Source organism: Semicossyphus pulcher, unplaced genomic scaffold, assembly GCF_022749685.1.
Source record: "Semicossyphus pulcher isolate SPU_LCO1_2020_fin unplaced genomic scaffold, fSemPul1.0.p SCAF_17, whole genome shotgun sequence".
Lineage (NCBI taxonomy): Eukaryota > Metazoa > Chordata > Actinopteri > Labriformes > Labridae > Semicossyphus > Semicossyphus pulcher.
In genome coordinates, this window is record NW_027211681.1 from 9,752,322 (window position 1) to 9,766,125 (window position 13,804).

General features: G+C 45.4%; 1 protein-coding gene across 1 annotated transcript in view; it reads left to right on the plus strand.

The window, feature by feature from the left end:
* The window catches only part of ank2a (ankyrin 2a, neuronal), a 99,723-nt gene that overhangs the window by 52,775 nt on the left and 33,144 nt on the right, over positions 1-13,804 (plus strand). The window contains exons 38-42 of the mRNA XM_069666438.1: positions 189-266; positions 462-593; positions 857-997; positions 1,111-1,321; positions 1,574-1,655. Of these exons, the coding sequence (XP_069522539.1) occupies positions 189-266; positions 462-593; positions 857-997; positions 1,111-1,321; positions 1,574-1,655 (644 nt within the window). The remainder of the gene's footprint in view (positions 1-188; positions 267-461; positions 594-856; positions 998-1,110; positions 1,322-1,573; positions 1,656-13,804) is intronic.

Consider the following 13,804-nt stretch of genomic DNA (forward strand, 5'->3'; position numbering starts at 1 on the left):
ATACAGCCCATAACATAGAGTCCTTAGGAAATTACATTTTACATCTACAGCTACAATGGATTTTTTACATGATTGGTACCTGCAGCATGAAAAAGGTTTTACTTGGGGATATAGTATATAGTTTTACACCTTGAACTGTTTACCATGATATTAAGATTTAATCTTTGGCTCTGATGGCATTTTTTTAGTGGATTGGCAGGATGATGCTGACAGAAAAGAGGAGACATTAGCTATTGTTGCAGACCTACTTGGCTTCAGCTGGACAGGTAAGCTGTTAAATCATTTTCTGTTTTTAATTCAGAGAAAATGTTTGTCTTGCAATTGAAATATTCATGAGCTGAACTAAATTGCAGTGGCTGGTGTGTTTGCAGTATCCATGCTTTGGCAGCAAAACACACAAAGTACAGTTCAAGACCTTTTATTCCCGTTTTCATACAATAATCCTTTATCCTTCAACCTAGAACTGGCAAGAGAACTGGAATTCAGTGAGAATGATATCCAACTGGTGAGAACAGAGAACCCTAATTCCCTCCAAGAGCAGAGCCATGCCTTACTCCAACGCTGGGTTGAGCGGGAAGGCAAACATGCCACAGGTAGCAAGCATTTGTTCTGACAGATTTTAATTTACATTTTACTAGTCAGTACAGTATCTTCAAACCTTGGTAACTTGTTTTGAAGATACTGATTGAAATTTTGTCTCATACTTTCAAGTGCAAAAAGGCTGTAAAATGTTTCTGTTTTCTATTTAGATTTGAATCTTATTAAATTATTTGTATTTATTAGACCAATATTCATACTGTAAGTTTCATATAATTGCTTTTAACAGTCTATCAATTATTGATCATTTCTTCCACAGAGGACAGTCTGATAAAAAGGCTTACCAAGATCAACCGCATGGACATCGTCCATCTGATAGAAACCCAGATGAACAAGTCCGTTCAAGAGCAAACATCCAGAACTTATGCAGAAATAGAGAAGACACTGGATCATAGTGAAGGTAGCAACACATTAAATACTCATTGCAGCAGCCAGTTTGAAGCCTCAGCAGGCTCTATTTTTGTGTTTGCTTACACTCATTGACACATTGATCTTGTGTTGTTGTTTTTTTAGTGTCAGTAGCCCTATCTTCAGTGCAAGAGGATGCAGACAGCCCCAGAATCGTGAGAAGGGTGGAATCAGACCGAAGACCACCTCCTGCTGTTTCTGAAGAGGACCTCTCAGTTGCTTCTCTACTGGATATTCCCTCCTGGGCAGAGCCTGTTGGACACATCCACTCAGAGAGCATGCATGGTGACCTGTTGGAGGAGCTTGAGATCCCACAGTAAATTATTTATTTTGAGTTATTCCTAAATCTTCCACACCACCACAAAAACCATATAGACACAATACATTAATAAGTAGTCAAAAGTGATGCTTTTGTGGAAGTCATTATTTCCCAGCATTTTGAAGCTAGTAATAGAACAGTGCCATATCCTGATACGAACCATGTTCCTGATTATGTAGGTTTTGTCTTTGTCAGATCACAGTTATGCAAGGTCATAGTTTGTGTCCTAACCTTTTTTTTGTGTTACAGTGAATTGAATCCTAATCTGTGGACCTCTGAGGATGTTATTACACAAGAACCTCAAGAAAGTCATGACAACTCAGATGAGCAAGTAAGTACATTTACCAATATGGAAGAAGAACCATTGGAGAGCCAAGCCACTCATGACCCAAAAGTGAAAGTCCATCAAGATTTCTGCAGCCTTCATTTTGTCAGTCCTTCCCAAGGTGGCAGTCAGTGCCAGGTCAAAGATGACTGCAGCCAAACCTTACTGTTGAAGCACTGTGGTTGTGAGGATGAGCAAATGCAACCATCTGAAAGCCTGACGTTACCATCATCTATATCTATAATAGATTTTGGTCTCAGTCTTTCAGAGTCAGACAAAGCTGAGACTGACTTCAGTGAGCTTTGTGATGAGTTTAGGTACACACCACAGCTTGACAATACAGATGCAGCTGAAAGAGGAATCTATGAACCTAGCCTGTTAGCCTTGCCAGCAGGGGACCACCAATCAACACTGGCCATGACTGAAGATGACACTGATGTTGGTCAAAAAATCAAGCTGGTTCAGAGATGTACAGCTGAGGTCACAGCCCAAATCTTTAAAGTACTCTACGGTCCTGACAAGGTCCCACAGGTTTCTGGTGTGGACATGGGCTTCAAAGCTATCAAGTCAAGCAACGAAGAAAACACAAAACCCCCAATATGCAGTGAGGAGGAAAACATACCCTTTTTTGAGGATATTGATGATGCCATGTCAGTTGAACCCATTACTGCTCCAGCTAAGTACAGCATGATGAAACAATTGAAAATGAATGTCCCAAACGCCAATTTGCCAAACAGTCTGACAACCAGTGGCCCTACTCATCTGGCTTGTGACTTAACTGATAGATACTATATTACCTGTCCTGTTAGTCATGACAATGACCATGTCATAGACACGGCAAAAACACCCTTCAACTGTGAGCCAAATACCAGCTCTCCTAGCCTTTTCCTGCCTACTACCCATTTTGCACCACAATCACCTTCAGCTTTTGAGGAGTACAGCTCTTTGACCCCTGATTCTTTGACATCTGAAAAGCAGTGTGTCTCATTTTCACCTGTTAATGAAAGTTGTCTCTTCCCTGCAGAGACATGGGTTTTTAATGACCCCATACAGAGAATGTCATCCCCAGATTCTGTCATGTCGATCAGTGACTATAGGGCAATGTCACCTGACTCTCCACAGGTAGAAAAAAGGGGTTTTCCTGACTTTTCCTGTATATTGGATGACAGTTGGGAACTCTCTCCTGATGCATGCAGCCCACCAGAAGTTACACTCAGTTTCACTAAAAATAAATTACACCCCAATCAATCACATACATATGAATGCGAACCACTATTAGAACATGGGAAAGATTCAAGTTCCCATTCTACTGAGTCCCATGAGTCTTTTAGAAAAAATAGGCAACTGTACCCTGAGTTGCAAGTACCTCAATATAATTCACTTAAACCTGAGGGTCTACAAATGAAGGGAGAATTGAAAACATTCTCACCTGTGACATCAGATCAAAGAGATAGGAGAGTACCTTCACCTGACTCAGTTAATTCTTTTGATGTATATGGATACTCAGACAGGGATTTCCGACCAACCTCACCAGAGTCTGAGACTTCTCAGTGCAGTTTCTCATTTCTTGAACTCTTGCTCTCAGAACCTTTCCGTTCCGAGCTAATCAACCAATATTGCGATTATTTTTTACAATATTCAGGAGAAAATCCATCATCACCACTACTGATGTCAGCTCCTTACACTCCGATCCTTGATGAGAAAGTGGGTCAAGCTAGCCATGTGATACCAGAATTAATAGCTTCAGATCATGATCATCCTCTCTCTGAGGAACCAGAGACTGCAAAATATGTGACTCAGACAGCTGTCAAAACTAACCAAAGTGATGATTCAGGCAGTTTAAATGAAACATTTCATTTATACCCCCTGTCATGTAAAGTACCAAAACCAGAGAAGGAAAAGTGTCAATCTTTCCTTGATTACTGGTTTTCAAAGTTAAATACCCAATCTTTGAAATACATCCCTTCACCAGGTCAGTCATATACTGATTTAACAAATATTAGACCAAACTCCTCAGAACACAACCAAGTGCAAGACTCCATAAATTTGTGCTGGGTGAAAGAATCATATAAAGAAAGATCTGGTTTAGATGGGAAAAATTCAACACAATCAAAGCCAAAAACACCAATGGTCTTTAACTTGGAGGAGAGATCAAAATATGTTTTAGAATTTCCAAACACGATTACTTTAAGGTCAAACACAGAGGAGTCATTACCTATCCCTGAGAAATCAGCAATCAATTATATACATTTACAAGAAGGCAGGAATACATTGAGTCTGAAATCCCCTAAATCAATAGAAATTTTAGGGCAACTGTGTGATGGTTTGAACCTTGAAAATCCAAAAGACATTATCAAAAAGGATTCACCCAAATCAGTTTCTTTGGACACCACAGAGTTCAGGCCAGACTCTCCTGAATCAGTGGCATCTCAAAGTGAACTTAGACCCTTCTCTCCTGACTCACCCGTTCCTCAGTTCAGATCTCCCCATATGGGCCACGATATGGAACTGTCAAGAGACAGGTCGTTAACTCCACAATCAGCATTTTCTGACTGGGAAGGTACTGATTTGTGTCTGGAAACCCTGTTTAACCAGACCAGGCCAGAGTCCCCGCAGTCAGTTTTGTCAGACTTTGAACTTGATAAGTCATTCAGTAGCAGGGCCTTGTCCCCTGAGTCCGTGTCTTCCGATTTTAACTTTTCACTCCTGCAGGACTGGTTGGAAGACTTTAGAGCATCCTCCCCAGACTCTGTTACTTCAGTTGAGGAGCACTCCTGGTTTCCCACCATGGCATTTGGCCAGATGAAGAGTCAACATTGTACCTATTACTTACAGTACTCTGAAAGTAGACCAGGATCACCTGGTTCAGCGCTGTCAGATGTTGAGTATTCTCAATTTTGTCTGGAGGAATTGTTTGACGACTACAGAGCAGATTCGCCAGATTCACATACTTCCCAGGTCGAAGCTAAACAAACAGGCGTAACTGTAACCCCAGCGCTTCTAGCTGCAAGACCTCTTACATATGCAGATATTGTGCGGGGCGTTACACATGAAAACCGTGCAGACGCTTTGTTGGGCTTCACATCATTTGAGTTGACACCTCTTTGGCCTCTGTCAGTTTCATCAGAACATGAGTGCTCTCACTCCTTCATGGAGGATTATATCAGTGAGGTAAAACCAGGGTCTCCCGAATCAGTGGCGTCTCAAAGTGAACTTAGACCCCTCTCTCCTGACTCGCCCGTTCCTCAGTTCAGATCTCCCCATATGGGTTACGATATGGAACTGTCAAGAGACAGGTCGTTTACTCCAGAATCAACATTTTCTGACTGGGAAGGTACCGATTTGTGTCTGGAAACCCTGTTTGACGAGACCAGGCCAGAGTCCCCGCAGTCAGTTTTGTCAGACTTTGAACTTGATAAGTTATTCAGTAGCAGGGCCTTGTCCCCTGAGTCCGTGTCTTCCGATTTTAACTTTTCACTCCTGCAGGACTGGTTGGAAGACTTTAGAGCATCCTCCCCAGACTCTGTTACTTCAGTTGAGCAGCGCTCCTGGTCTCCCACCATGGCATTTGGCCAGATGGAGAGTCAACATTGTACCTATTACTTACAGTACTCTGAAAGTAGACCAGGATCACCTGGTTCAGCGCTGTCAGATGTTGAGTATTCTCAATTTTGTCTGGAGGAATTGTTTGACGACTACAGAGCAGATTCGCCAGATTCACATACTTCCCAGGTCGAAGCTAAACAAACAGGCGTAACTGTAACCCCAGCGCTTCTAGCTGCAAGACCTCTTACATATGCAGATATTGTGCGGGGCGTTACACATGAAAACCGTGCAGACGCTTTGTTGGGCTTCACATCATTTGAGTTGACACCTCTTTGGCCTCTGTCAGTTTCATCAGAACATGAGTGCTCTCACTCCTTCATGGAGGATTATATCAGTGAGGTAAGACCAGGGTCTCCCGAATCAGTGGCGTCTCAAAGTGAACTTAGACCCCTCTCTCCTGACTCGCCCGTTCCTCAGTTCAGATCTCCCCATATGGGTTACGATATGGAACTGTCAAGAGACAGGTCGTTTACTCCACAATCAACATTTTCTGACTGGGAAGGTACCGATTTGTGTCTGGAAACCCTGTTTGACGAGACCAGGCCAGAGTCCACGCAGTCAGTTTTGTCAGACTTTGAACTTGATAAGTTATTCAGTAGCAGGGCCTTGTCCCCTGAGTCCGTGTCTTCCGATTTTAACTTTTCACTCCTGCAGGACTGGTTGGAAGACTTTAGAGCATCCTCCCCAGACTCTGTTACTTCAGTTGAGCAGCGCTCCTTGTCTCCCACCATGGCATTTGGCCAGATGGAGAGTCAACATTGTACCTATTACTTACAGTACTCTGAAAGTAGACCAGGATCACCTGGTTCAGCGCTGTCAGATGTTGAGTATTCTCAATTTTGTCTGGAGGAATTGTTTGACGACTACAGAGCAGATTCGCCAGATTCACATACTTCCCAGGTCGAAGCTAAACAAACAGGCGTAACTGTAACCCCAGCGCTTGTAGCTGCAAGACCTCTTACATATGCAGATATTGTGCGGGGCGTTACACATGAAAACCGTGCAGACGCTTTGTTGGGCTTCACATCATTTGAGTTGAGACCTTTTTGGCCTCTGTCAGTTTCATCAGAACATGAGTGCTCTCACTCCTTCATGGAGGATTATATCAGTGAGGTAAGACCAGGGTCTCCCGAATCAGTGGCGTCTCAAAGTGAACTTAGTCCCCTCTCTCCTGACTCGCCCGTTCCTCACTTCAGATCTCCCCATATGGGTTACGATATGGAACTGTCAAGAGACAGGTCGTTTACTCCACAATCAACATTTTCTGACTGGGAAGGTACCGATTTGTGTCTGGAAACCCTGTTTGACGAGACCAGGCCAGAGTCCCCGCAGTCAGTTTTGTCAGACTTTGAACTTGATAAGTTATTCAGTAGCAGGGCCTTGTCCCCTGAGTCCGTGTCTTCCGATTTTAACTTTTCACTCCTGCAGGACTGGTTGGAAGACTTTAGAGCATCCTCCCCAGACTCTGTTACTTCAGTTGAGCAGCGCTCCTTGTCTCCCACCATGGCATTTGGCCAGATGAAGAGTCAACATTGTACCTATTACTTACAGTACTCTGAAAGTAGACCAGGATCACCTGGTTCAGCGCTGTCAGATGTTGAGTATTCTCAATTTTGTCTGGAGGAATTGTTTGACGACTACAGAGCAGATTCTCCAGATTCACATCCTTCCCAGGTCGAAGCTAAACAAACAGGCGTAACTGTAACCCCAGCGCTTCTAGCTGCAAGACCTCTTACATATGCAGATATTGTGCGGGGCGTTACACATGAAAACCGTGCAGACGCTTTGTTGGGCTTCACATCATTTGAGTTGAGACCTCTTTGGCCTCTGTCAGTTTCATCAGAACATGAGTGCTCTCACTCCTTCATGGAGGATTATATCAGTGAGGTAAGACCAGGGTCTCCCGAATCAGTGGCGTCTCAAAGTGAACTTAGTCCCCTCTCTCCTGACTCGCCCGTTCCTCAGTTCAGATCTCCCCATATGGGTTACGATATGGAACTGTCAAGAGACAGGTCGTTTACTCCACAATCAACATTTTCTGACTGGGAAGGTACCGATTTGTGTCTGGAAACCCTGTTTGACGAGACCAGGCCAGAGTCCCCGCAGTCAGTTTTGTCAGACTTTGAACTTGATAAGTTATTCAGTAGCAGGGCCTTGTCCCCTGAGTCCGTGTCTTCCGATTTTAACTTTTCACTCCTGCAGGACTGGTTGGAAGACTTTAGAGCATCCTCCCCAGACTCTGTTACTTCAGTTGAGCAGCGCTCCTTGTCTCCCACCATGGCATTTGGCCAGATGGAGAGTCAACATTGTACCTATTACTTACAGTACTCTGAAAGTAGACCAGGATCACCTGGTTCAGCGCTGTCAGATGTTGAGTATTCTCAATTTTGTCTGGAGGAATTGTTTGACGACTACAGAGCAGATTCGCCAGATTCACATACTTCCCAGGTCGAAGCTAAACAAACAGGCGTAACTGTAACCCCAGCGCTTCTAGCTGCAAGACCTCTTACATATGCAGATATTGTGCGGGGCGTTACACATGAAAACCGTGCAGACGCTTTGTTGGGCTTCACATCATTTGAGTTGAGACCTCTTTGGCCTCTGTCAGTTTCATCAGAACATGAGTGCTCTCACTCCTTCATGGAGGATTATATCAGTGAGGTAAGACCAGGGTCTCCCGAATCAGTGGCATCTCAAAGTGAACTTAGTCCCCTCTCTCCTGACTCGCCCGTTCCTCAGTTCAGATCTCCCCATATGGGCCACGATATGGAACTGTCAAGAGACAGGTCGTTAACTCCACAATCAGCATTTTCTGACTGGGAAGGTACTGATTTGTGTCTGGAAACCCTGTTTAACCAGACCAGGCCAGAGTCCCCGCAGTCAGTTTTGTCAGACTTTGAACTTGATAAGTCATTCAGTAGCAGGGCCTTGTCCCCTGAGTCCGTGTCTTCCGATTTTAACTTTTCACTCCTGCAGGACTGGTTGGAAGACTTTAGAGCATCCTCCCCAGACTCTGTTACTTCAGTTGAGGAGCACTCCTGGTTTCCCACCATGGCATTTGGCCAGATGAAGAGTCAACATTGTACCTATTACTTACAGTACTCTGAAAGTAGACCAGGATCACCTGGTTCAGCGCTGTCAGATGTTGAGTATTCTCAATTTTGTCTGGAGGAATTGTTTGACGACTACAGAGCAGATTCGCCAGATTCACATACTTCCCAGGTCGAAGCTAAACAAACAGGCGTAACTGTAACCCCAGCGCTTCTAGCTGCAAGACCTCTTACATATGCAGATATTGTGCGGGGCGTTACACATGAAAACCGTGCAGACGCTTTGTTGGGCTTCACATCATTTGAGTTGACACCTCTTTGGCCTCTGTCAGTTTCATCAGAACATGAGTGCTCTCACTCCTTCATGGAGGATTATATCAGTGAGGTAAAACCAGGGTCTCCCGAATCAGTGGCGTCTCAAAGTGAACTTAGACCCCTCTCTCCTGACTCGCCCGTTCCTCAGTTCAGATCTCCCCATATGGGTTACGATATGGAACTGTCAAGAGACAGGTCGTTTACTCCAGAATCAACATTTTCTGACTGGGAAGGTACCGATTTGTGTCTGGAAACCCTGTTTGACGAGACCAGGCCAGAGTCCCCGCAGTCAGTTTTGTCAGACTTTGAACTTGATAAGTTATTCAGTAGCAGGGCCTTGTCCCCTGAGTCCGTGTCTTCCGATTTTAACTTTTCACTCCTGCAGGACTGGTTGGAAGACTTTAGAGCATCCTCCCCAGACTCTGTTACTTCAGTTGAGCAGCGCTCCTGGTCTCCCACCATGGCATTTGGCCAGATGGAGAGTCAACATTGTACCTATTACTTACAGTACTCTGAAAGTAGACCAGGATCACCTGGTTCAGCGCTGTCAGATGTTGAGTATTCTCAATTTTGTCTGGAGGAATTGTTTGACGACTACAGAGCAGATTCGCCAGATTCACATACTTCCCAGGTCGAAGCTAAACAAACAGGCGTAACTGTAACCCCAGCGCTTCTAGCTGCAAGACCTCTTACATATGCAGATATTGTGCGGGGCGTTACACATGAAAACCGTGCAGACGCTTTGTTGGGCTTCACATCATTTGAGTTGACACCTCTTTGGCCTCTGTCAGTTTCATCAGAACATGAGTGCTCTCACTCCTTCATGGAGGATTATATCAGTGAGGTAAGACCAGGGTCTCCCGAATCAGTGGCGTCTCAAAGTGAACTTAGACCCCTCTCTCCTGACTCGCCCGTTCCTCAGTTCAGATCTCCCCATATGGGTTACGATATGGAACTGTCAAGAGACAGGTCGTTTACTCCACAATCAACATTTTCTGACTGGGAAGGTACCGATTTGTGTCTGGAAACCCTGTTTGACGAGACCAGGCCAGAGTCCACGCAGTCAGTTTTGTCAGACTTTGAACTTGATAAGTTATTCAGTAGCAGGGCCTTGTCCCCTGAGTCCGTGTCTTCCGATTTTAACTTTTCACTCCTGCAGGACTGGTTGGAAGACTTTAGAGCATCCTCCCCAGACTCTGTTACTTCAGTTGAGCAGCGCTCCTTGTCTCCCACCATGGCATTTGGCCAGATGGAGAGTCAACATTGTACCTATTACTTACAGTACTCTGAAAGTAGACCAGGATCACCTGGTTCAGCGCTGTCAGATGTTGAGTATTCTCAATTTTGTCTGGAGGAATTGTTTGACGACTACAGAGCAGATTCGCCAGATTCACATACTTCCCAGGTCGAAGCTAAACAAACAGGCGTAACTGTAACCCCAGCGCTTGTAGCTGCAAGACCTCTTACATATGCAGATATTGTGCGGGGCGTTACACATGAAAACCGTGCAGACGCTTTGTTGGGCTTCACATCATTTGAGTTGAGACCTTTTTGGCCTCTGTCAGTTTCATCAGAACATGAGTGCTCTCACTCCTTCATGGAGGATTATATCAGTGAGGTAAGACCAGGGTCTCCCGAATCAGTGGCGTCTCAAAGTGAACTTAGTCCCCTCTCTCCTGACTCGCCCGTTCCTCACTTCAGATCTCCCCATATGGGTTACGATATGGAACTGTCAAGAGACAGGTCGTTTACTCCACAATCAACATTTTCTGACTGGGAAGGTACCGATTTGTGTCTGGAAACCCTGTTTGACGAGACCAGGCCAGAGTCCCCGCAGTCAGTTTTGTCAGACTTTGAACTTGATAAGTTATTCAGTAGCAGGGCCTTGTCCCCTGAGTCCGTGTCTTCCGATTTTAACTTTTCACTCCTGCAGGACTGGTTGGAAGACTTTAGAGCATCCTCCCCAGACTCTGTTACTTCAGTTGAGCAGCGCTCCTTGTCTCCCACCATGGCATTTGGCCAGATGAAGAGTCAACATTGTACCTATTACTTACAGTACTCTGAAAGTAGACCAGGATCACCTGGTTCAGCGCTGTCAGATGTTGAGTATTCTCAATTTTGTCTGGAGGAATTGTTTGACGACTACAGAGCAGATTCTCCAGATTCACATCCTTCCCAGGTCGAAGCTAAACAAACAGGCGTAACTGTAACCCCAGCGCTTCTAGCTGCAAGACCTCTTACATATGCAGATATTGTGCGGGGCGTTACACATGAAAACCGTGCAGACGCTTTGTTGGGCTTCACATCATTTGAGTTGAGACCTCTTTGGCCTCTGTCAGTTTCATCAGAACATGAGTGCTCTCACTCCTTCATGGAGGATTATATCAGTGAGGTAAGACCAGGGTCTCCCGAATCAGTGGCGTCTCAAAGTGAACTTAGTCCCCTCTCTCCTGACTCGCCCGTTCCTCAGTTCAGATCTCCCCATATGGGTTACGATATGGAACTGTCAAGAGACAGGTCGTTTACTCCACAATCAACATTTTCTGACTGGGAAGGTACCGATTTGTGTCTGGAAACCCTGTTTGACGAGACCAGGCCAGAGTCCCCGCAGTCAGTTTTGTCAGACTTTGAACTTGATAAGTTATTCAGTAGCAGGGCCTTGTCCCCTGAGTCCGTGTCTTCCGATTTTAACTTTTCACTCCTGCAGGACTGGTTGGAAGACTTTAGAGCATCCTCCCCAGACTCTGTTACTTCAGTTGAGCAGCGCTCCTTGTCTCCCACCATGGCATTTGGCCAGATGGAGAGTCAACATTGTACCTATTACTTACAGTACTCTGAAAGTAGACCAGGATCACCTGGTTCAGCGCTGTCAGATGTTGAGTATTCTCAATTTTGTCTGGAGGAATTGTTTGACGACTACAGAGCAGATTCGCCAGATTCACATACTTCCCAGGTCGAAGCTAAACAAACAGGCGTAACTGTAACCCCAGCGCTTCTAGCTGCAAGACCTCTTACATATGCAGATATTGTGCGGGGCGTTACACATGAAAACCGTGCAGACGCTTTGTTGGGCTTCACATCATTTGAGTTGAGACCTCTTTGGCCTCTGTCAGTTTCATCAGAACATGAGTGCTCTCACTCCTTCATGGAGGATTATATCAGTGAGGTAAGACCAGGGTCTCCCGAATCAGTGGCGTCTCAAAGTGAACTTAGTCCCCTCTCTCCTGACTCGCCCGTTCCTCAGTTCAGATCTCCCCATATGGGTTACGATATGGAACTGTCAAGAGACAGGTCGTTTACTCCAAAATCAACATTTTCTGACTGGGAAGGTACCGATTTGTGTCTGGAAACCCTGTTTGACGAGACCAGGCCAGAGTCCACGCAGTCAGTTTTGTCAGACTTTGAACTTGATAAGTCATTCAGTAGCAGGGCCTTGTCCCCTGAGTCCGTGTCTTCCGATTTTAACTTTTCACTCCTGCAGGACTGGTTGGAAGACTTTAGAGCATCCTCCCCAGACTCTGTTACTTCAGTTGAGCAGCGCTCCTTGTCTCCCACCATGGCATTTGGCCAGATGGAGAGTCAACATTGTACCTATTACTTACAGTACTCTGAAAGTAGACCAGGATCACCTGGTTCAGCGCTGTCAGATGTTGAGTATTCTCAATTTTGTCTGGAGGAATTGTTTGACGACTACAGAGCAGATTCTCCAGATTCACATCCTTCCCAGGTCGAAGCTAAACAAACAGGCGTAACTGTAACCCCAGCGCTTCTAGCTGCAAGACCTCTTACATATGCAGATATTGTGCGGGGCGTTACACATGAAAACCGTGCAGACGCTTTGTTAGGCTTCACATCATTTGAGTTGAGACCTCTTTGGCCTCTGTCAGTTTTATCAGAACATGAGTGCTCTTACTCCTTCATGGAGGATTATATCAATGAGGTAAGACCAGGGTCTCCCGAATCAGTGGCGTCTCAAAGTGAACTTAGACCCCTCTCTCCTGACTCGCCCGTTCCTCAGTTCAGATCTCCCCATATGGGTTACGATATGGAACTGTCAAGAGACAGGTCGTTTACTCCAGAATCAACATTTTCTGACTGGGAAGGTACCGATTTGTGTCTGGAAACCCTGTTTGACGAGACCAGGCCAGAGTCCCCGCAGTCAGTTTTGTCAGACTTTGAACTTGATAAGTTATTCAGTAGCAGGGCCTTGTCCCCTGAGTCCGTGTCTTCCGATTTTAACTTTTCACTCCTGCAGGACTGGTTGGAAGACTTTAGAGCATCCTCCCCAGACTCTGTTACTTCAGTTGAGCAGCGCTCCTGGTCTCCCACCATGGCATTTGGCCAGATGGAGAGTCAACATTGTACCTATTACTTACAGTACTCTGAAAGTAGACCAGGATCACCTGGTTCAGCGCTGTCAGATGTTGAGTATTCTCAATTTTGTCTGGAGGAATTGTTTGATGACTACAGAGCAGATTCGCCAGATTCACATACTTCCCAGGTCGAAGCTAAACAAACAGGCGTAACTGTAACCCCAGCACTTCTAGCTGCAAGACCTCTTACATATGCAGATATTGTGCGGGGCGTTACACATGAAAACCGTGCAGACGCTTTGTTGGGCTTCACATCATTTGAGTTGAGACCTCTTTGGCCTCTGTCAGTTTCATCAGAACATGAGTGCTCTCACTCCTTCATGGAGGATTATATCAGTGAGGTAAGACCAGGGTCTCCCGAATCAGTGGCGTCTCAAAGTGAACTTAGTCCCCTCTCTCCTGACTCGCCCGTTCCTCAGTTCAGATCTCCCCATATGGGTTACGATATGGAACTGTCAAGAGACAGGTCGTTTACTCCACAATCAACATTTTCTGACTGGGAAGGTACCGATTTGTGTCTGGAAACCCTGTTTGACGAGACCAGGCCAGAGTCCCCGCAGTCAGTTTTGTCAGACTTTGAACTTGATAAGTTATTCAGTAGCAGGGCCTTGTCCCCTGAGTCCGTGTCTTCCGATTTTAACTTTTCACTCCTGCAGGACTGGTTGGAAGACTTTAGAGCATCCTCCCCAGACTCTGTTACTTCAGTTGAGCAGTGCTCCTGGTCTCCCACCATGGCATTTGGCCAGATGGAGAGTCAACATTATACCTATTACTTACAGTACTCTGAAAGTAGACCAGGATCACCTGGTTC